At 43.1% G+C, this 23,490-nt stretch overlaps 1 protein-coding gene and 1 long non-coding RNA gene across 2 annotated transcripts in view; one reads left to right on the forward strand and one right to left on the reverse strand.

Annotated features, from left to right (window-relative positions):
* CEPT1 (choline/ethanolamine phosphotransferase 1) overlaps positions 1 to 23,490 on the forward strand; it is a 54,915-nt gene that overhangs the window by 10,660 nt on the left and 20,765 nt on the right. Inside the window, exons 3-5 of the mRNA XM_068269446.1 lie at positions 2,992 to 3,139; positions 10,063 to 10,204; positions 11,699 to 11,783. Coding sequence (XP_068125547.1) covers positions 2,992 to 3,139; positions 10,063 to 10,204; positions 11,699 to 11,783 — 375 coding nt within the window. The remainder of the gene's footprint in view (positions 1 to 2,991; positions 3,140 to 10,062; positions 10,205 to 11,698; positions 11,784 to 23,490) is intronic.
* The window catches only part of LOC137546696 (uncharacterized), a 64,257-nt gene that overhangs the window by 2,078 nt on the left and 38,689 nt on the right, over positions 1 to 23,490 (reverse strand). The window lies entirely within an intron of this gene.

A 23,490-nucleotide genomic window follows, 5' to 3' on the forward strand; every position in this document is an offset into this window, starting at 1 on the left:
AGAGAAGTAAATTATATTTTACACAGAAATGTCTTACTTTAAAAGAACAGGATGTGGAAGAAATTTCCACTTCCTGTTTACAGTAATTTTCTTTAATATGATTTCAACTACTGTACTGCAAAACACCATCTCTGTTTTCTTTTTTTACTGACAACTTTTGAACATATTTTAGGGGAAATGTTGTTTGTTTCCATGCAATATTGAAGTCTATTCCGAGAAACGCAACTTAATAAAATATGTACATGTAATTACAGCAAGTTTTCCCCTAGTCTTTCATTAAGTGATCCAGACCTACAAAATTCTGATGCTGGTAATAAACAGCTACTGAGTTTACAAGTGTGGACAGATTTGCTGTTGTGACACTGCAAAGCTTGGGGCTTGCTTTGTATCTGAAGAACACAGGGTGATTTCTTATGAGCCAGAGGTTAGCAGCTCCACTGAGGGCTCGTTCACGCTATGTGAGTTGCAGTGAGTTTTGACGCACTCCACATAGTGTGCGTTTTACATGGTAACATGAAAGTCCCTATACTTTCATTTTATCATTCACACTACATCAGTGAGTTGCTGTGGAGTGCATTTCAACTTGTCAGGAGTAATTTAAACTCATAGAAATTTGTGGAAATGCACAACAACTCACAAACCAATTCATTAGTTTTCATTTATGCATTTTAATGCATTTCAACCCACTTACTAGTGTGACCGGTGTGCAGCAGCCTGAAAAATGCAGCCTGAAACAAACCTGACTTTTGACTACATGCACTGGCCCTCCTCCTAGATGGTGTCCTATAATGAATGAAGAGTAGGGCCCCTGTGATCATGTGACCAGATCAAAAGAATCAGGAGCTCAGTCAATGTACAAGGGCTAGATAGTTAATTCTGATGACATTTTTTTTTAGCGATGTGCACAGAAAAAAAATCAGCAGCAATGGGATGACACAGAGGCATGTCACTGTGCACAGAACATGCCTCTGTGTCCTATTAAGATTTGAAAAACACACCTCGGGTTCTCTTTAAAGGGTACCTGAACTAAGGTAGTACGATGAGATAAACGTGTATGTACAGTGCTATTCTCACATATAACTAGACTGCTATTTTTTTCCTCCCCGAAAGGATTAAACATTCAGGTATGCATGTGAGTTTCTCTGTAGTTGGGACCTAGTCAGCCTGTAGCTAACCCTAACCTAAATAATATGGAATTACAGCTTTCTGAGTGCAGACAATAGATAAAAAAGGTCAATTATTCATATATTTACTCCTTGCTTCCACATTTACCATGGGGGGTCCATTGATTGTTGGAATATTGAACACCTCTACCGTCACTGCCCCCCCCCCCCCTCCAAACGAGCCCTTTCGAGATCTTTCCAGCATGCCGGATCGATCATTTCAATTGTGTGTGTCTGAAAGCTCAGGCGCTGGAATAGGCTGTCAGCCCCTGTGATGTGCGTGCACGTCCAGCAGAGAGTCAGAGATTATTGTCAAATGTTTAATGGGAGGTGCTGTTTGAATCTGTAGTATTTGCCTGGTGTTCTCTGTGCCTGCTTAGCCAGGTGGCAGTGTTATGAAGCAGGGAGGAGCTACATATGTTGCACCCACCTGGTAGTTAATAGCTTCTATCGTGTCATATTTAAAGGAAACCTGAGACAAAAGGACCAAAATAATTGATACTTGGGCTTCCTCCAGCCCCCTTCAGGCCATGGGCTCTCTCACCATCTCCCCAGGGCTGCTTGGATTGTTTTCTAGCCGTCCTGCACTCTCCATTGCGCAAGGCATTTGTCCCGCTCACATGCCTGGGAACGTTCCGAGCCTGCACAAGTGGATGATATTACTTCAATAATGCAGGATGGGCTACTTGTCCTGACAAGCCTTTCTACAAACAATACAACTGTCGACCTCTCTGCACACTGTCTACCTGCTACATTCCAATGTCCGTGTCCTTCTGCCATTATAACGTGGGGATACACTTGAATAGCAACTTGAATGCGCCCTCTGCTGTTTCAATTGAAGATTGGATTGTCTGCTGATTGATAGGAGGCAGCACTACTTGTGTTTTTGCTGGGGGTTTTAGCGTGCCTAACCTTTTGAACGGGAGATGTTGGGGCACCGTTCTCTACCAGATTCAGTCATTCTGATCCAATTGGCCAGATATCGATGCCACAGAGTAATGTATGGGCACTTTTAGGCTGCCTAGCATGCAGCGTAACACACTGAGGGCCTGAGCCCACTAACGCAGTTGTGCGCAGTTGTGTCCGCTTTTCAGCATATGTAACATTGATATGTTTATGAAAAGTGGACACAACTGCTCACAACTGTGTTAGTGGGCTCCGGCCTTAAGACTTTTTATAGTGTCTGCATTCTCTTTCAGTTCTGGACTGTACAGTCTTGACTTTTTTTCTGATTACATTATTCAAGTTGAATACAAATGTCTTTGAACATGATTGATAGGTTTTCATCTTTTTGAGTTCAGCCTAGTATTTCATAATTTACCTGTTAGTAGCGATGCTCTTCTGAGCAGCTACGAGTCTCTTAGCTACTGGGATTCAAAATGTTGAATTAAACAGCTGTGAGGGAGAGGGGGTTAACTTACCCATGCGTCTGTCGGATCCTGTGCGTTCCATTCACATCACAAGTTGCATTATATGACACTCCCACACTTTTCCTTCATTCCGGAAGGAGGAAGCGCGGGAGTGACGTGGAACGTGACATATGACGCAAATGATTGCGGTTACAGCTGTTTAACATTAATTAACATTTCAAATCATAGCTACTCAGAAGAGCATCGCTACCTGGTAGGTACTGAAGTTTACAATAGACCAAAAATACTGATGCCATATGTGTCAAGTGATCAAGCCAAGTGCTTGTAGGTCTGCTTGTGTGAAATTAGTCTACGGTTTCAGACACAGGCTGATGTATATACGGGAGTTCTCTGTCCTCCAGAAAGCACTTTGCAATTTCCCAGCAACATATGAAATTAAATGTTTTATTTTCCTTTAGGCCCCAACGTGGACCTATATTTCTTGTGCAGTTGGTTTGTTTATTTACCAGTCCTTGGATGCCATCGATGGGAAGCAAGCAAGGAGGACTAACAGTAGCACTCCACTAGGGGAACTTTTTGATCATGGATGTGACTCCCTTTCAACAGGTAATTTTTTTTTTCTTTGTCCCTAAATGAGGCTCTGATTAACAATGCCATATACTTATGTGATTCATTTTTAGTATACAAGCCTGTCGCCACCATTGTTTAGAGTAAACTTTTGTTCCTGTTTAGTTTTGCTGCAATTGAGGCTGAAATGCTGGTATTGTCCTACCAGGGTTTCTTGACTATGGAACAGGTCTTACCTGCTAAATGCTTTCTAATGCATTCAGTTGCTATAGAGGGGGGAGCCTAGGAGACCTGTCAGTCAAGGTCTCTTGGACACACATCAGGGAGGATTGGTGGGCGCTGTACACGCACTAGATTTTTGGACAGAGGTGGCCCTCGCCAACCAACTCAGCCGAGAACCATCTAGTGTGTGCACAAAGCTTTGAAGCAAACCTGAAGTGAAAATAAAATTATAGTTATCTAGGTTGAAAAAATAAGATGTGGATAGGACATGTTTGTAGAACTGATTTTGATTTGATTCAATAAAATGATTGAATCGGATGATTGATCGGGCAATAAATCAGGCAAAAGAACTTGCCTACGGTAACTTACTTAAACACTTGTAGTCGATGAAGTCCCTCAGCATCCTCTGGGCTCCCTCTGTTCTGCCCCCGGCGGTTCTGTTAGAGTGGCGACCTTAAGCCAAAGCCGTGGGCCACTGCACATGCATGTCCGTCTTGCTTGCACGCCCCTCGCTGTAAGTGTTCTGCGCATGCCCAGTTCTTGAAAGAATGCATTACGCATGCGCAGCACGTTTACAGCTACAGGCATGCGAGCAAGCCGGGCGCATGGAGGGGCCGCGCATGCACAGTGGCCCACGACTTAGTTACGAAGTTGCTGATCTAATCGAGCCGCCGGGCGCAGAACAGAGGGAGCCCGGAAGATGTTGAATAACTTTATTGACTACGAGGGGCTGGAGGAAGCCCTAGGTAAGTTCATTTGACTGATTTATTGTACTGCTCAGGGTCCTTTTTTAAAGTTTTTTTTTTTTTTGTTTTTTTTTTTTTGTTTCAAGTAAATGTGTTTTCTGTACACAAAAGTAACTGACAGCTGATGTTAATCAATAGGCTGATTCACATCTGAAGTTTTTTTGCGTGCAAAAGAAGAACTTGCAACCTGTTGCTTTTTTCTGCAGACTGCAGGGTTTTTACAAGTTACAGAGAACTCAGCAAGCTCATAGTGTCCCAGAACTACTAGGCAATTCTAAGCACTCTTACATTTTTAACATGAATTTTGCCTTTGTAAAGTGGAACTAGACTCAACTTCCTCTGTACTTTAAAAGATAAGCCACAGCTTTAACTTCCTGAGAGCACAGAAAGTAGTTTGTTGTTTGTTTTTTTTTGTTTGTTTTTTTGTGAATTGCACAAAGATAATTTACAGCAAAGTCCACAAGCACTCACAATGAGAACACCTCATAAAAAAAAACACTTTTAAAGAAAACCAGAGACTATTTAAACTAAACGTTTTATACATACCTAGGGCTTCCTCCAGGCCCATGTGCACGGATCGCTCCCACGCCACCGTCCTCCGTCTTCTGTATTGCCGTTACTGGGTCCCGTAACTTCGGCCAGTCGCGACCATGGGCCTGGAGGAAGCCCCAGGTATGTATAAAACTGAGTTTAAATCGTCTCTGGTACACTTTAAGCATGATAAAAACCAGACAAAAAATAAAGTACTGATGTATAAATGCCATAAAAATTACACGTTATACAGATTAACCACTTCCGTACCAGCAGTCTCTGGCCCCTTAAAGCAAAACGGTCGCGAAAATCTTCAAGTTTAAAACGCATACAAATAAGAAGTACATTTCTTCCAGAGTAAAATGAGCCATATATTACATTTTTCCTATGTTGCTGTCACTTACAGTAGGTAGTAGAAATCTGACAGAACTGACAGGTTTTGGGTTAGTCCATCTCCTTATGGGGTATTCTTAGCATGGCCTTTGTTCTTTATAAAGACATTCCCTGAAAAAGACTTAAACAATGATGCTGGCCAGCCTCTTTGCTCTCTGCACACTTATTTGGCAGTTGGACGGAGCAACTGCCATTCATGAAGTGCTTTTAAAAATAAACAAAACCCTGAGACCCCCCCCTTGATCCTGTAGATTACACTAGGGAGTGGAGGACCCTGCCAGAGGCTTACAATCTAAAGGGAGGGGTGGAAACACTAGGTGGGGCTGTTAAATATTTCTTAGAGTTACTCTGTGGTAGGAGGTGGGTAGGCCATCATAAAGAGGTGGGTTTTGAGGGCTTGCTTGAATGTGTTGAAAGAGGGAGCAAGTCTGATGGGTGGTGGAAGGGCATTCCAGAGGGTGGGGGCAGCTCTTGAGAAATCCTGCAGGCGGGCATGGGAGTGTGAAATGCGTGGGGTGGTGAGGCGAAAGTCGTTGGAGGAACGGAGGGGGCGACCTGGTGTATACCTGTGAACAAGCTCCGAGATGTAGGTAGGGTAGGTTTTGTGCACAGATTTATACGCCAGGCATAGATTATTGCTAATATACCCAATCGAAATACCAAAGATTTCATTGTGTGTAGGGACAGTAAGACACCGGGTGGCAGGCTTAAAACCACCTATTATTGCTAAACTTGCTCACGCAGGCCAGGATTACACCCAGGAAACTGTTTTACAATTTACCATACCTTGGCTTTCTCCTCTGCTACCAGCCAATAGAAGATGCCAAACTGTCCAAATAAGGCATTAAATTAAATGTTATAATGTCCTGGGTTTCTTGAGGGTCATGCATGATTGACTTATACTGATTTTTATTGTGAAGCATTTATAAGAATTTGAAAGAATTTGGAAATGCTAATGAGCTGGTACTGATTGTCATAACGGATGATTTCTAACTTTTGTCTTGGATATTTTTATATATGATGAAATAAAATTATATTTGGTTTCATGCACAATTGGCATCATTAAATCACTATTAGTATTATTATTATATAGCAATATACTTGCCCAGCGCAACCTGATTTTGCTTTTAAACATTGTGTTCTTTAAAATAAGATATACCATGTTACTATGTTATGTTCCCTTTTTAAAATAGGAGAGAGAGTAATGGGGAGTGCATTTCTGTAAAAAAAAAAAAAAACAAAAAAAAAAAACTCAGTGATCACAGGGTCAGGGGCCAATGAAAATAACTCCTGACTGGCTCAGGGAACTCTGCTGTCTCTATGGCTGGGGCTGCAGCTGCATGAAGTGTGTGGCGGCCTAATTGAAATCTACACCCTGGCAGGGCTAATGGGTTCCAAACGGTGTAGATTTCAAATGGCGTGGTCCAGAATTATTTAAGGCTTCTCCCAACACTTCACTGAATGTTGTATCAATACCAGTCCCCAGGGCATAATCCCCCTACTTTTGTCACCTCTCAACCGCTGTAGCCACGTCCTAGCATATTAATTACTGTACATTGTGATTCTGCTGAAAATGCACATGAAACGCATACTCGTGTGGAAAGCATGGAAAAACTTATGCATGCAAACGCACTGGGTCATAAAATTCGAGTCATTTTTAAAATTTCTGAGAAAGTTCAGTAGATCAAGCTTTATCTGTAGGGGAGCTCAATTACAGTAAAGCTTTAATTATGCACCACAAAACTTCAAATCTTCATTTTAGCCTTTCTAAAACCAAGATAAGAATATAGGTTTCCAGGAATGTCCTATTTAGTATTAAAATGCGTACACACCTGTGATGGATGTCGCCCATTGGGGATCGTGATCCGATCCCCGTGGGCAACATCGCTACTCCAAAGCTGTGTAGCTGACAATGCGCTTTGTCGCTATATGGAGAGGGGGGCGGGGGACAATGGAGCAGCATGTACGTGATGCAATCAGCCATCGTTTGGGAGAGTTGATCTGCTGGGTGGATATCTGGTCAGGGGCTGCCGTACACACGTTTGACTATTCAAGCGTGTAGCCTTTAGCACTATAGCTAAAATGTTTCATCTTATCAGTTTATTTTTGCTTCACGTTTGCTTGAAGTGTGAGTGCAATTATTTATAAACACATTGTACTTTAATCTCCCCCTGACCTCTGTGTGGTTAGCCTCATTGCTCTGAGTACCGTAGGTAAAATTGAGCACTGGTAGGAGGAGACAGCCCCAACCTTCAGATTTGCTCATAATCTGAACAAGGAAAAACTAAATCTATATGCAGCCTATGCATCTCCTCCATTGAAATTATTTGTTGGGGAGCATTTTTTTTTTTTTTTTTTTTTTTTTTTTTATAGTAGCCACTGTAACCTGTCACTAAGGCTCCTTTTCCATGGACGGCTGAACTTGTCAGGCAGTTCAGCCTTCCAATTGCCGGCCAGGAGTGTCTTGGGTGCAGTTTCTTTCAGCCAAATGGCAGTGAGTTTGACACGCGGTGGTGTTCTCTGAGGCAAGAAAATGTAACACATTTGTGAACACAACCGTGACTTCCTAGGGGGCTGCCTTTCCACCGCCTCTGTGCAGGGGAACAACTGACCAACGGAGAATTCACTGCCTTCAGCCTCCTGTGGAGGGGACTTAGAAAGAAACCAGTTGCAGTGACAAGCCTCTCACTGGTATACATTTTGTTGGAGTTATGTTTGTTTGCCACAGAGGCAGTCTGTAAAGACCTCACAACTACAAAAAATGCAGCTGTAACTGCAATCTCCTGGCCTGGCTCCACCAGCGGTATGCTTACTCCAGGCTTGACTCAAACTACTTAAAGGAATACTATCAATACCCAAGTGTTCTAAAATGACAATGTACAAATAATGTCTAAGTAGCTGTGTAAACATTTTCCTACTTTTCATGTTAAATATCAGATGCAAAAGCTGTAATTTATTGAGGGTAGGATTTAGCTATATTGGGACAAATCAATTGCAGAAGGCGTGTCTGCTTCAATGCACAGCCAGAGTTGCATATCAGACTACAGAAAGAAAATATCAAACTCTGAAAGCAAAAACAGTATGAAAAGCTGTGACAATTAGTTACATTTCCTTTGCTCTCTTCAGACACTTCAGTCAGAAACACAGGAGCTGCAGCTGTTAGGAGCTCTCTTCTCTGTCACACACAGAGTTAAACATAGAGTTAACTGATCAAGTGTGAGGGGAATTCCCCCTCCCCTCATGGCTCATTCTGCCCTCAGTTTTGGCGTCAGTAAAGTTTGAAAGTATTTTGATAACAGTAAACAAAGAGGTTGCTACAAAAATGTATACACCAGTACTTAGCAGCACTTCTCAAACAATTCCTGTGTCAATTTAAAAAAATATGTGAATCGATAGTATTCCTTTAAGCCAAAAGATTAATATTGCAGCAAAGCCACTGATGGCTTTTTTTTAAAGGGAGTAAGGCCCTTTTTCCTGGGAGGCTGAATGCTTTCACAGGCTGGGTGTTTTCTAGCGCTCACCGCAGGTGTTTTGGAATGCTCTGGAGTTATATGGAGAATTATAACTGAGTGCGATGGTTGCTGTCTGCAAAAGTAACATGTTTTTTTTTGTTTTTACGCTTTGGTAAAACAATCACATGTGAGACAATGATACTTGTGGTGGTACAAATGGAATTGCAGCCGGAAGGTGGTCGTGGTCATCAGCCAGGAGGTTGAACTGCCTGACAAGCGTGGGGCTTAAACCATCTTCATATTCCTCTTACTGCAGGTTTCCATGCAGAACCATGTGGTTTACTCAATACACCAAACAACGCCCGTTAAAGGACGCCTGAAGTGAGAGGAATATGGAGACTGCCATATTTCCTTTTTAAGTATACCAGTTGCCTGGCAGTCCTGCTGATCCTCTGAGCCATAGACCCTGAACAAGCTTGCAGATCAGATGTTTCTGACGGAAGTCTGACTAGATTAGTCACATGCTTATTTTGGGTGTGTGAATCGGACACTACTGCAGCCAGAGAGATCGTCAGGACTGCCAGGCAAATGGTATTGTTTATCAGGGAATAAAGAATGGCAGCCCTTTTAGTTCGGGTGTGCTTTTAATGCATCAGTTTGGGTGGATTAAGGCTTGTACATTTTTAGCACCACCATCATACGTTTTTGGCGTTTTGAAGAGTGGAAGATTCTATGGTTTTAATTTTAACATTTGAGCAGATAAGCAGTAAAATGGCTTATATCTTGTAGTAAAAGTGGACAGTAAATGGAATGTTGTAGTTGGCATTATGCCACCCATAGACATGACACTGTCGCCCAACCATCTGCTGTAAAAAAGATCATTTGTGTATCCAAATGAAAAATCTTACTGGGCTTAAATTCTACTGGGCTAATTCTTTGGGCTGAACATTGAGACAGTGCTAAAATGTATGACATTGTCACTTTGCAGTAATTGCAGAAGCTCCATTCACTGCAGTATCGTCTTGGCTACAGCCAGAGTCTGTCATTTAAAAGAAACCCAAGGTGTGAGACTTATGGAAGCCATATTTATATCCTTTAAAACAATACCAGTTGCCTGGCAGTTCTGCTGATCTTTCGGGTCAGTGGGGTCTGAATAACACTCCTGAAACAAGCATGCAGCTAATCTCGTCAGATTGGACAACAATGTCAAACACCTGATCTGCTACATGCTTGTTCATGGTCTATGGCCAATAGTATTAGAGGCAGAGGATCAACAGGACAGCCAGGCAATGTGCATTTTTTAAAAGGAAATAAAAACGTCAGCCTCCATATCCTTCTTTCCTTACTTTCCTTTTAAAACGTGGCCTGCCTTGCCTGTGGGCGAATATAAAGCAGACAGTGCACTGCTTCTACTGCTCTGTAGTGTCCCTGGCCAGCTGTAGATGCTTGCTGGTCTACTGTTTGTCAATGAAAATATCATGTCTATGGCCAGAGTAAGACTAAGTATTGTTAGGTCTGGTTTTGGAAGAAACATGAATGACATTCTGCCTGCAGTTGAAGGACAAAGCCTGTCTTTTATTTTACCCTGCTAATGTACTGTTGCTCTTGTTCATGGCAGTGTTTGTGGTTCTGGGAACCTGCATAGCTGTACAGCTTGGTACACACCCAGACTGGATGTTCTTCTGCTGCTTTGCGGGCATGTTTATGTTCTACTGTGCTCACTGGCAGACCTATGTATCTGGAATGCTCCGATTCGGAATGTAAGTAGTGTCAATCAAATTACTGAAATTGTTTCTAAAAAGTAAGAGTTTTTTGTCGTTTTTAACCGAACATAATTTGAGATATTAAAGATTTTCCGCACCTGTCAAAGTAGGCATTATGGGAAGTGTGGCAAGGAATGGTGAGCAATGCAGGACAGTGCTGAACTAGCTTTCTGGCGATATTGGGAGGTTCATGTTGACATTAACTGGGCTTAAGGGCCTATTCACACTTAAAAGCACAAAACCGCTTTGCGCAGTTGATTTTAGTGTGGTAAAAATCACTGTACACTTCTGCAATTCCCGATGATCGCGATCATCGCTTGTATAGGCACTGTACTGCAATCGATTGAAATTAAGTGAAAGTATAATAGGTTAATTATAATAATTAATAATTTCGAACATTTGTATAGTGCTTTTCTCCTGTCGGACTCAAAGCGCTCAAGAGCTGCAGCCACTGGATGCGCTCAAGAGGCCACCCAGCAGTGTTAGGGAGTCTTGCCTTGAACTCCGTACTGAATAGGTACTGGCCCTGGCCAGGATTTGAACCCTGGTCTCCCATGTCAAAGGTGGTGCCCTTAACCAGTACACTATCTCAGGTTCTCTTAAGAAGCTGAGAGGTAGAAGGGATCAGGCTAAGGGTGCCCATAAACGGTACAATTTTTTTCACCAAATGCGATCTTTTGATGCAATTTCAGTGATCGAATTGTATAGAAAATTTGCTGTTTATGAAGGCAATCAATAAGGAACGTTCTTTGGTCGATTTCTAAATAGGATAAAATCGATCCGAAAATTGGATTTTATGATAAAATTTGAAGAAAGAATCGTTCAGTAAATTTGAACAATTGAGAATTGCCTTCTGATTAGTTACAATTGTTCAAATCGTGTTGAAAGATCGCATTTAATGAAAAAATTGTACTGTTAATGGCACCTTAAAGTTGACTTGCCAAAAAAGCGACAAGCTAGGGCCACTTCCTATCCGTCTCCTCCCAGAGTGAACCCCACAACCCCCCCCCCCCCCCAATAGTCTACTGCTCACACCCCCTGCTTTCTTCACCATAGCAGTGAGATGTTGTCTGTCTCACACTGTTGGATGAGGTGAGCTCTGTTACAGCTGTTAGCAGGCTATGGGAGTACTCAGTCTATAACAGGGTAGGTTACCGATCATTGGGATGTGCATGCACATCAAGCATTTTGTGGGGGGGGGGGGGGTGGGAGGGATACATTCTATTACAGTCCCATGCTTTGCAGTTACACCCCTAGCTGACATTTTTTTTATTACATGGTGATTGTGGAAAATGCAGTGCATATATATTGTAGAATATGCAATGCACATTGAGTAATGCATAAACTAGCTAAACTAAAAATAAGTAGAAGTATTAAATTATGATTAGGAATAAACATTTATGTTCTACTGTGATTGAGCTGTTAATAAATGTTCTTTACACTTATAAATAACTTTGTTTGTCTTTTTTTTGCCTTTTTGAATGAAATCAGAATTGATGTTACAGAAGTGCAAATCTTCATAATAATCATGCATTTAATGGCTGTGATCGGTGGACCAGAGTTTTGGGAATCAATGGTAATTTGAATGATCTAATTATTTTAACATTTTGTTTTTAAGATTTAATTCTATTAACTGATTTACTAAACTGTTTCAAGACATACCATAATTCATGTTTCCTGATGTGCACATTCTAGATTTACAATTGTTTGCTTTCATACAAAAATGGTGGTGGGAATATATTGTTTAACAGACAGTGCAAAGAAGTGATATATGATGATTTAGAACTAACCAGTCAATTTCTGTTTACTAACCAGTCTATTTCCTTTTTGCCATCTATCTCCAGGACACTGTAACACACTACCAGAATTGTAGAAGTTTTCTACCACTGTGGGTGGTGGGAATGTTAGTTTTCATTGTTGGGGTCTTTCACCATGGCATATGTCAACTAATGGCCATTTTTATGGGGAACGCTGTAAGAATGGGTAGATTCCCACTGCCTGGGTAGACCCCAGGCGGTGGGAATCTATACTGTAATACAGTCAGGTCTCACTTCATTTACCATTATTTTTTTCTTTACAAAACCGAGATCTTCCTGCAACACTGTGCAGTGTTCTAAGACCGCCAATGAAACAAGAACAAGGAAAAATACGTCCCATATAACAGCACTACATAGTTGACACTGAAGGAAAAAAAAATTTGATTTGTATATGTAGTACAGCTAAGTAATAAAATATTAGACGCAGAGAAATAAGTCTAATATTCTATCCAGTACAGGAAGAGTTAAGAAACTCCAGTTATCTATGCAAAAGAGCCATTGAGCTCCATGACTTTCAAAGTCGAGGAGAGCTCTGTCTTCTAAAGCTTATTTCAACTGTCAGTCATTGTAATTTATTTTTCTCTACAGAGAAGGGTTCAGAACTTCACTAGCCTTCCCTGTAAAATCATTTAGAATACTGAGTAGTGTGTAAACTGCAAATATTAGAGAATGCTGCAATGTTATTAAAAAAACTACCGTATTTTTTGGACTATAAGACGCACTTTTTCTTCCCCAAAAGAGGGGGGGGGGGGGGAAGTTGGTGCGTCTTATAGTCCGAATGTACCTGTGCCAAGTGGGGATTTCGTGCTCCATCGATCGGATCTCCATTGTGGTGGAGCCGCGGCTTGTCCAGTAAGATGGGGAGGCGTAGGAGTCTCAGCAGACTATCTCATCTGATGCAGAGCCCCAGCAGTTCATGCGGACAGGATCTTCATTTTGGTGGCCCGGCTTGATGAGCGCTGATGTGTCCCCGCGGCTACTGCAAAAGCACCCCCGCCATTTCAGAATGGTCTCTCTGCAGGTCTGGACTTCCGCAAACAAGATGTCACACACTTCTGCCCAGCTCCGTGAGAGACTACAGATGCAGCGCTGCGGGTCCGGACTTCCGCAAACACAATGTCACACACTTCTTTCCAGCTCTATGAGTGACTGCAGATGCCGCTGATTGGCTTCCGATAGCCCTGCCGGCGGGACAAAGGCACTGCTTCTGAACCAATCACAATCCCCCTTCCGTGGAATGGGGATTGTGATTGGTTCAGGAGCGGTGCTCACGTCAGCAGGGCTATCAGCGCCAATCAGCTGCATCTGCAGTCACTCATCTAGCTGGAAAAAGTGTGTGACATTGTGTTTGCGGAAGTCCGGACCCGCAGCGCTGCATCTGTAGTCTCTCACGGAGCTGGGCAGAAGTGTGTTACAACTTGTTTGCAGAAGTCCGGACTGCAGCGAGACCATTCTGAAATGGCGGGGGTGCTTTTGCAGTAGCCACGGGGACACATCAGCGCTCATCAAGCCGGACAGACGATCCCAGAGTCTCTTTCCTCCTCCCCACGTGCAAGACAGAAACTCCATCTCCTGGAGACCCTAAGCACCAGAGAGCAGCATGAAGCACTGCATCATTGGACTGGGCCACCAAGCTGGTGAGGGGGTCTGCACGGGGGTGCTGGGCATATGTCTTGGGGAAGGGGCTGTACTGCTAATCTGCAATTTCACTGCTCAGCACTATCTAGAGAGATTTACAGGAGGTGGCAGTGGTACATCAGGAGTTTATATTTAGATTTATATTGTTGCACTGTTCTGTTTTCACAGTACAAGTTTATCTTTGGTTTTACATTGTTACACCTCATTGGGGGGGGGGGGGGTTTCACTTGATGCTGCGATTTGTGTCTGAAGCTCCACAAGGTGCTCCTGGACCATGGACTCACCAGGTTTAGTATATTTTTTATTTTTCTTTGATTTTGTCCCTCTAAACCTAGGTGCGTCTTATAGTCCGAAAAATACGGTATATAACTGAAAATAAAAATGACTATTTTCTTTGCTACTAATGGTCTAGTAATTATCCGTACTACACAACCAATTCATTATATCATAATGTTTTTTTCGCTTCAGTGTCTCTTTAAATAGTATGCAAAAGTATAAACAATTTATTGTACATCATAACACTATATATAAATAAAACCATCTAAAAACATGTCAGACTGCTCAGGCAATATATAGGCCAACAATCATATATGAATTAATTTTGCATGAAGATAATGAGTGATCAAATATTGATGAATGTTCGACTGATGCGCTTAGTAATAGAGCACCCTCAGGGATTGAACTTGGGTTCAATAGTTGCCCAAGTACAGTGCAAATAGTGCATAGAGCCCTACATATCATGCATTAGTAATTGTCAGTGGAAAAAACACATAATCAATACATATCATGTGCAAAACAAATTCAAAATTTGATTTTACCCATGAGGTAAATTATCAAACTTTCAATAAAGTGTTTGGTAAAACATAGTGAATTGAGGCCATAGTGCAACATGAGAGGGCAGAATACGTCATCCATATCAATGGAGGCAGCCACAAGGTGCCCGACAGGAGAGGGAGCCCTCGGCAGACTACTCTACCGGTGTCGCAGAGGTCACGCAGCTTTTACAAGAGAGGGGGTTCATTTTTTTTTTCTTGTGTGACAGAATAACAAAGTAGCAATAATAAATAAGGAGCGCTAGCTAAATGTCCAGTTAAACACACAAAATCAGGGAACTAAACTGTGGTGTAACAACAAGCAATTTAAAATATAGGCATCACAGTCTGCATCATATAACATTTGATAATTTATTGACTCATTTGTAACAAACCGTACAAAAATTCCCCTATAAACACAGACAGACAGACAGCGATGTCTGATGTGCCCACCTATCTTACAGCCCCCACACACGCGCACACACACACGTCACTCAAATGTCTGTGTGTCCATTATGGGACTTTGCTTGTATTGAATGACAGAGTGCACAACGATTGTTTGCTGCGTGCTGTAATAGTATATAGTGTAGTATATAGCAGAGCTGCATCACATTTCAATATCAAGCCTCACAGGATGCACATGTCTATGCAGAGGCACGGGCTGTTATAACACATGGAGCATTTGCCCAAGCGGGCTCTGAACACCACTTAGGATTTCGGCCGACGTTCCCAATTTTACTGCAGTTTAACCACTTGAGGACCGCCCCCAGCCGATGGGCGGCGGCAAAGTTCGGGCCTAAACGACCGCAATACGCCCATCGGCGGGGGCGGCTGCGGGCGTGGTAATGCGGCGATCGCGTCATTCGTGACGCGATCTGCCACGGGCGACTGGCTCCGTCCCCTCACGCTGTAACCCGCCGGCCGTTCGGAAGCGCCGGCGGGTTACTAGCACCCGGATCGCCGCTGTAATAGTGTATAATAGGCTTTGTAATGTATATTAAGCCTATTATACAGGCTGCCTCCTGCCCTGGTGGTCCCAGTGTCCGAGGGACCACCAGGGCAGGCTGCAGCCACCCTAGTCTGCACCCAAGCACACTGATTTCTCCCCCCCTGCCCCCTGATCGCCCACAGCACCCCTCAGACCCCCCCCCCACCCCCCAGACCCTTGTTTGCACCCAATCACCCCCCTAATCACCCATCAATCACTCCCTGTCACTATCTGTCAACGCTATTTTTTTTTTTATCTCCCCCCCCCCCCCCCCTGCCCCCACCTGATCACCCCCACCTGATCACCCCCCCCCCCCCGGTGTACTGTATGCATCTATCCCCCTGATCACCTGTCAATCACCCATCAATCACCCCCCGTCACTGCCAACCATCAATCAGCCCCTAACCTGCCCCTTGCGGGCAATCTGATCACCCACCCACACCAATAGATCGCCCGCAGATCCGACATCAGATCACCTCCCAAGTGCAGTGTTTACATCTGTTCTCTACCCTAAACACCCACTAATTACCCATCAATCACCCGCTATCACCACCTGTCACTGTTACCCATCAGATTAGACCCTAATCTGCCCCTAGGGCACTCAATCACCCGCCCACACCCTCAGAACGCCCTCAGACCCCAGCCCTGATCACCTCGCCAGTGCATTGCTTGCATCTATTTCCCCCCTCTAATCACACCTTGAGACACCCATCAATCACCTCCTGTCACCCCCTAGCACACCTACCCATCAGATCAGGCCCTAATTTGCCCCGTGTGAGGTTCCTGATCACTCGGCCAAACCCTCAGATCCCCCTCAGACCCCCTTCCGATCACCTCCCCAGTGCATTGATTGCATCTATTTTCCCCTCTAACCACCCCCTGAGACACCCATCAATCACCTCCTGTCACCCCCCCCCCCCCCCCCTAGCACTCCTATCCATCAGATCAGGCCCAATACAACCTGTCATCTAAGAGGCCACCCTTCTTATGACCGGTTCCACAAAATTTGCCCCCTCATAGACCACCTGTCATCAAAATTTGCAGATGCTTATACCCCTGAACAGTCATTTTGAGAAATTTGATTTCCAGACTACTCACGGTTTTGGGCCCGTAAAATGCCAGGGCAGTATAGGAACCCCACAAGTGACCCCATTTTAGAAAAGACACCCCAAGGTATTCTGTCAGGTGTATGACGAGTTCATAGAAGATTTTTTTTTTTTTTTGTCAAAAGTTAGCAGAAATTGTTGGTTTTTTTTTTCACAAAGTGTCATTTTTCACTAACTTGTGACAAACAATAAAATCTTCTATGAACTCACCATACTCCTAACAGAATACCTTGGGGTGTCTTCTTTCTAAAATGGGGTCACTTGTGGGGTTCCTATACTGCCCTGGCATTTTAGGGGCCATAAACCGTGAGGAGTAGTCTAGAAAACAAATGCCTCAAAATGACCTGTGAATAGGACGTTGGGCCCCTTAGCGCACCTAGGCTGCAAAAAAGTGTCACACATGTGGTATCGCCGTACTCAGGAGATGTAGTATAATGTCTTTTGGGGTGTATTTTTATACATACCCATGCGGGGTGGGAGAAATCTCTCTGTACATGGACAATTGTGTGTGTAAAAAAAAAAAAAATCAAATTGTCATTTACAGAGATATTTCTCCCACCCAGCATCTGTATGTGTAAAAATACACCACAACACACATTATACTACTTCTCCTGAGTACGGCGGTAACACATGTGTGGCACTTTTTTGCACCCTAAGTGCTCTATGGGGCCCAAAGTCCAATGAGTACCTTTAGGATTTCACAGGTCATTTTGCGACATTTGGTTTCAAGACTACTCCTCACGGTTTAGGGCCCCTAAAATGCCAGGACAGTATAGGAACCCCACAAATGACCCCATTTTTGAAAGAAGACACACAAAGGTATTCCGTTAGGAATATGGTGAGTTCATAGAAGATTTTATTTTTTGTCACAAGTTAGCGGAAAATGACACTTAGCGGAAATTGATTTTAATTGTTTTTTTTCACAACGTGTCATTTTCCGCTAACTTGTGACAAAAAATAAAATCTTCTATGAACTCACCATACTCCTAACGGAATACCTTTGGGTGTCTTCTTTCAAAAATGGGGTCATTTGTGGGGTTCCTATACTGTCCTGGCATTTTAGGGGCCCTAAACCGTGAGGAGTAGTCTTGAAACCAAATGTCGCAAAATGACCTGTGAAATCCTAAAGGTACTCATTGGACTTTGGGCCCCTTAGCGCAGTTAGGGTGCAAAAAAGTGCCACACGTGGTATCGCCGTACTCAGGAGAAGTAGTATAATGTGTTTTGGGGTGTATTTTTACACATACCCATGCTGAGTGGGAGAAATATCTCTGTAACTAGACAATTGTGTGTAAAAAATAAATAAATAAATAAATAAATAAATTAAATAAATAAAAAAATTGTCATTTACGGAGACCTTTCTCCCACCCAGCATGGGTATGTGTAAAACTACACCCCAAAACACATTATACTACTTCTCCTCACTCACCATGCCTCTCAGTGAATACTTTGGGATGTCTTCTTTCCAAAATGGGGTCATTTGTGGGGTGTGTTTACTGTCCTCGCATTTTGGGGGGTGCTAATTTGTAAGCACCCCTGTAAAGCCTAAAGGTGCTCATTGGACTTTGGGCCCCTTAGCGCAGTTAGGCTGCAAAAAAGTGCCACACATGTGGTATTGCCGTACTCAGGAGAAGTAGTATAATGTGTTTTGGGGTGTATTTTTACACATACCCATGCTGGGTGGGAGAAATATATCTGTAAATGACAATTGTTTGATTTTGTTTTACACACAATTGTCCATTTACAGAGAGATTTCTCCCACTCAGCATGGGTATGTGTAAAAATACACCCCAAAACACATTATACTACTTCTCCTGAGTACGGCAATACCACATGTGTGGCACTTTTTTGCAGCCTAACTGCGCTAAGGGGCCCAAAGTCCAATGAGCACCTTTAGGCTTTACAGGGTTGCTTACAATTTTGCACCCCCCAAAATGCCAGGACAGTGAACACACCCCACAAATTACCCCATTTTGGAAAGTAGACACTTCAAAGTATTCAGAGAGGGCTATGGTGAGTCCGTGGCAGATTTCATTTTTTTTTGTCGCAAGTTAGAAGAAATGGAACCCTTTTTTTTTTTTTTTTTTTTTTTTTGTCACAAAGTGTCATTTTCCGCTAACTTGTGACAAAAAAATAAAATCTTCTATGAACTCACCATGCCTCTCAGTGAATACTTTGGGATGTCTTCTTTCCAAAATGGGGTCATTTGGGGGGCATTTATACTATCCTGGAATTTTAGCACCTCATGAAACATGACAGGTGGGCAGAAAAGTCGGAAATGCTTCAAAATGGGAAAATTCACTTTTGGCACAATAGTTTGTAAACGCTATAACTTTTACCCAATCCAATAAATATACACTGAATGTTTTTTTTTTTCCATCAAAGACATGTAGCAGAATAACTTTCGCGCTCAAATGTATAGGAAATTTTACTTTATTTGGAAAATGTCAGCACAGAAAGTTAGTCATTTTTTTGACAAAATTCATGACTTTTTTGATGAATATAATAAAAACTAAAACTCGCAGCAGCAATCAAATAGCACCAAAAGAAAGCTGTATTAGTGACAAGAAAAGGAGGTAAAATTCATTTAGGTGGTAGGTTGTATGACCGAGCAATACACCGTGAAAGCTGCAGTGGTCTGAATGGAGAAAAAGGCTCTGGTCTTTAAGGGGCGAAAAGACTGTGGTCCTTAAGTGGTTAAATTCATGCAGTCCATGACAAAATCCTCACTGTCATGCAATTAAGGATTGGTCCCTGTACCACACTCTAAAACACGCTGTCCCGGGCAAGTTTGGAGCGGCTGGGTACACAATTAGTATCGCCCTGCAATCAGAGCTTCATCAGGTGGCAGAACAACAAGAATATGTATACATACTTTCAAGGGAAAAAAAAACAACTGTCTGGCAAATAGTTATTGCCTGGCAGTCAGTGATTTGGCTGAGTAGCCTTGTTAACAGATGTAATTTATGTTGGTTTACCCAAAATCACCTTGTAGCTTCCGATATCCTTCAATTTGGCCATAAAGTTCTCTCTATATCCCACCTGAGTGTATAATGAGTGGCTGCATTTAAATCGTTAAAACATTTTTGGCTGCTGAGCTGTTTTAACACAGTCCACCCTTTAATGTGAGAATGCACTGGGGCCCATTTAGTGAGTGCTGATGGGTGCTGCTTTGAACCTCACAACAGCACATAGCAAAATGAAACAGAAGTCCATTTATAAAGGGTCATTTTTGTTTTCTTTGCAGCGTTGAACGTGCTGTGAGCAGCAGTTTATGCATTTTAAAAAAATACATTCTAGGAAGCAGGGCTGGGGCGCCACAGACATGAACGCTTAAGCAAAGTGCTCCAGCGCAAAAACTCTCTCCCTTATGGTTACAGTGTCCCATGGTAAAAATAGGCAATGCTGTCAGATCAGTAATCGTAGAAGCCCCAAGGAGACTTTGGAGCCTACCTGAGCTGCGGCATGACAGCTCTTCAGAAAAAGACCTGTAACCCTTGACCAACTGTCTGCTAATATGGCATTAGTACATACAGGATCCTCCTAGGTTGAGACTTATGCTGGCACTCCTGGGGTGAGCAGCTGTCCACATTGGGTGATATCACTAAAACCTCTACAGATGCCAAATGCTGCCTGATGGGGACAATTAATGCATTACGGCAAGGGGCTCTGCTCTGATAGAGAGGGAATTATTCATTTTACGATTGAGTCTACCCAAACTACCAGAGGCAGAAGCATAGGCATTAAGAGCAGCAAGAAATTATGTTTGTCATTGGTGCTCCTAAGTAAATGAGGGCTGGGAAATGTCCTGATGACCTAACGATTCGGTATAGTTTCATGAGATGCTTGTCCCAGGAGTTCTTCAAAGCTTTTAATGTTCTTAATAACAATAAACACTCCATGGGATTACTTGAGGCCCAGATTTCCCTGATTCCTAAAGAGGGGAAGAACCTATGGAACTGTGCCAATCTCATTGAACAAGGATATTAAAATTTTAGACCCCACATGATCGATGTAGATTTAGTTGGGTGTGTCCCATATAGGGAGCCCTGGGTCTACACAATTAGGGCTATTAACATCCAGCATTGGCTCGCTCTGCGTTTTTATGTAGCTACCTACATAGAGTAGAGTGCTATGGGGCCATATGAAAGAAGTCCAATTTTCTTTGGGCTTAGGGGACAAGATGTCCTACTGTAGTTTATCCTCCTATACAGTGATCCCAATGCTAGGAATAAAGTTAATCAATCAATATTCACAGAATTCAGGCAATGATGCCCCCCATTATCTATTATATTTATTATGACCCTTGAAACACTCTTGAATGCCATTAGGGTGATCCAGAAATCGAAAGGGTAACCATTAAGGAGGAAAGAACTCTTATTTGTGATGCAGCTGAACATAGCAATGCCTAAGGTAATCAAAGAATGATGGAAGTTTTGCAAGCTGTCAAACTTTAAAATATTGTAAATCGCATGCATTTTATATGTCGTTAAAGAGTAACTGTCAGGCTGCAGAAGCTAATTTAAACCTCTATTCTCCTGTGTTAAACAGTTTAGAAGGAAGCCAAAAAAGGCATTACTGAAGATAAAAATCTCTCTTACCTTTGATGTGTGCTTATCAGCAAAGCTGTTAGACCCAAGCAGGACGCAAGCCGCATACTATACTGCAAAGCATTCTGGGGCCCTCCCCTCGGCCGCTAATGAGACGTTACAGCAGCTTGTAATCAGTCCAGCGCGTAGCACTGATAAATCTCCGGGCAGAGTACACTGCAGGAGTCAGCTATTGTTTCTAGCCACATGGCTAATTAATATTCACTGCACACTGTGTTATTCAGTACGAGCTTTTCTGTGATCAGGAAGCAGGGAGGACATGACGACACATTTGGCTTCATAGAAGTCAGAAAAACATGGAACCTGCCATGAGCTGTCAGGAGCATCAATCTCTGCATATACTATATAAAAATTCTGTGAAGTACAAATGTGGACAGTGAAATGCATATGTAATGTAAGTACAGCCAATCTTTAGCTACTGATATACCGTATATACTCGCATACAAGCCGAATTTTTGACCCCCAAAAAGGGGGTCAAAAGTTGGGGGGTCGGCTTGTATGCGAGTCTTCCCTGGTGGTCCGTGGTCCGCGGCCCCCGCTACCCCCTCCCGCCGCCGCTGCTATTACCTGCAGCGGCTTCCTCTTCCCCGGCGCTTCCTCTTCCCCGCTCTGCGCTCTCATGCCCGTATGAAGAGATCACAGCAGCGCGCCCGGCTCTGCTGCTGTGACGATGCAGGGGGCAGGAAAGAGCGGTTCCCCTGGTAACGGCGATACAGATCGCCGCCACAGGGAGCCGCGCTCTTTCCTGCCCCCTGCATCGTCACAGCAGCAGCACCGGGCGCGCTGCTGTGATCTCTTCATACGGGCATGAGAGCGCAGAGCGGGGAAGAGGAAGCGCCGGGGAAGAGGAAGCCGCTGCAGGTAATAGCAGCAGCAGCGGTGGCGGCGGCGGGAGGGGGGCGAGCAGGGCACTATACTGGCCACTACCTACCTACACTGGGTACTATACTAGCTATACCGGGGCACTACCTACCTAAACTGGGCACTATACTAGCTAAACTGGGCACTTTACTAGCTATACTGGGGCACTACCTACCTATACTGGGGCACTATATACTAGCTATACTGGGAATTATACTAGCTAAACTGGGCACTTTACTAGCTAAACTGGGCACTTTACTAGCTATACTGGGGCACTACCTACCTATACTGGGGCACTATACTAGCTATACTGGGAACTATACTAGCTAAACTGGGCACTTTACTAGCTAAACTGGGCACTATACTAGCTATACTGGGGCACTACCTACCTATACTGGGCACTATACTGGCTAAACTGGGCACTATACTAGCTATACTGGGGCACTACCTACCCTTACTGGGCACTATACTAGCTATACTGGGACACACTGGGGGGATCACGCGGCCAGCATTTCCTACCCCTGGCTTATATGGGGGTCAATCATTATTTTTCCCTGGTTTTTCATGGAAAAGTTGGGGGGTCGGCTTATATGCGGGTTGGCTTATATGCGAGTATATACGGTATGTGTTTATTTTCTCTGAGACCTTATACCTAACAGCTCCTCTTTAAGCTCCCTATGTTTGAAGATTTTGAAGCTGTCGTGATTAATGTTGCCTGTTAGGCTTGAGCTCAGTATACCAGAGCAATACCGTGGAGCAGCTTATGGCAGGAAAAGAGGGGGAACAATTTGCTTCGGGGTCATTGTTGCTTTGAGATCTGTTGTAATTACATAAATGAAGTAAAGCCAGTTTGACATAGCTGGTGATGACTTCAGCCATTTAAAGGAATGCCTTATTGCAAATCTTAGGCAGGGAACACGCTTATCTTTCAGTTTTCTGCACTCGTTTTTCTGCGTACTTTTCCTGCACATCAAGTGTGTTTCTATGCAGGAAACTGTGCACGTTTTTCACAGCAGCTGATGTAATTGATAGAGAAAACTGACAGAATGTGCCGAGTCATCATGCAGAATGTCAGGTTTTTTTTCTGCTCGCGAAAAACATATGTGTGAACTTTGATTAACATGAGTTCTGTTTTTCTGTGCAGAAAACGCGCACGAAAACAGTCAAGTCTGTTCTCTGCCTCAATTAATTGCAGACATTACAGGTCTAATTCTGGTCTAGCTGGCCTAATATGGTGTGGAATAGAGTTGTTTGTCATCTGGGCATTTTAAAAATTTAGTAAACAAAAAGTAAATCAGATAAGGCTTTGAGGTCCTGGACTTAAAGTGGATCCGAGATGAACTTTTACTCATTGCATAATATTGTTCCTTTCCTATTGTTTATAGGGCATTCCTCAAGCCAAATACTTTTTTGTTTTTGTTTTAATACTCTAATTCCCTATAAACTACACA

This window comes from Hyperolius riggenbachi, chromosome 2 (genome assembly GCF_040937935.1).
Source record: "Hyperolius riggenbachi isolate aHypRig1 chromosome 2, aHypRig1.pri, whole genome shotgun sequence".
NCBI classification, from domain to species: Eukaryota; Metazoa; Chordata; class Amphibia; order Anura; family Hyperoliidae; genus Hyperolius; species Hyperolius riggenbachi.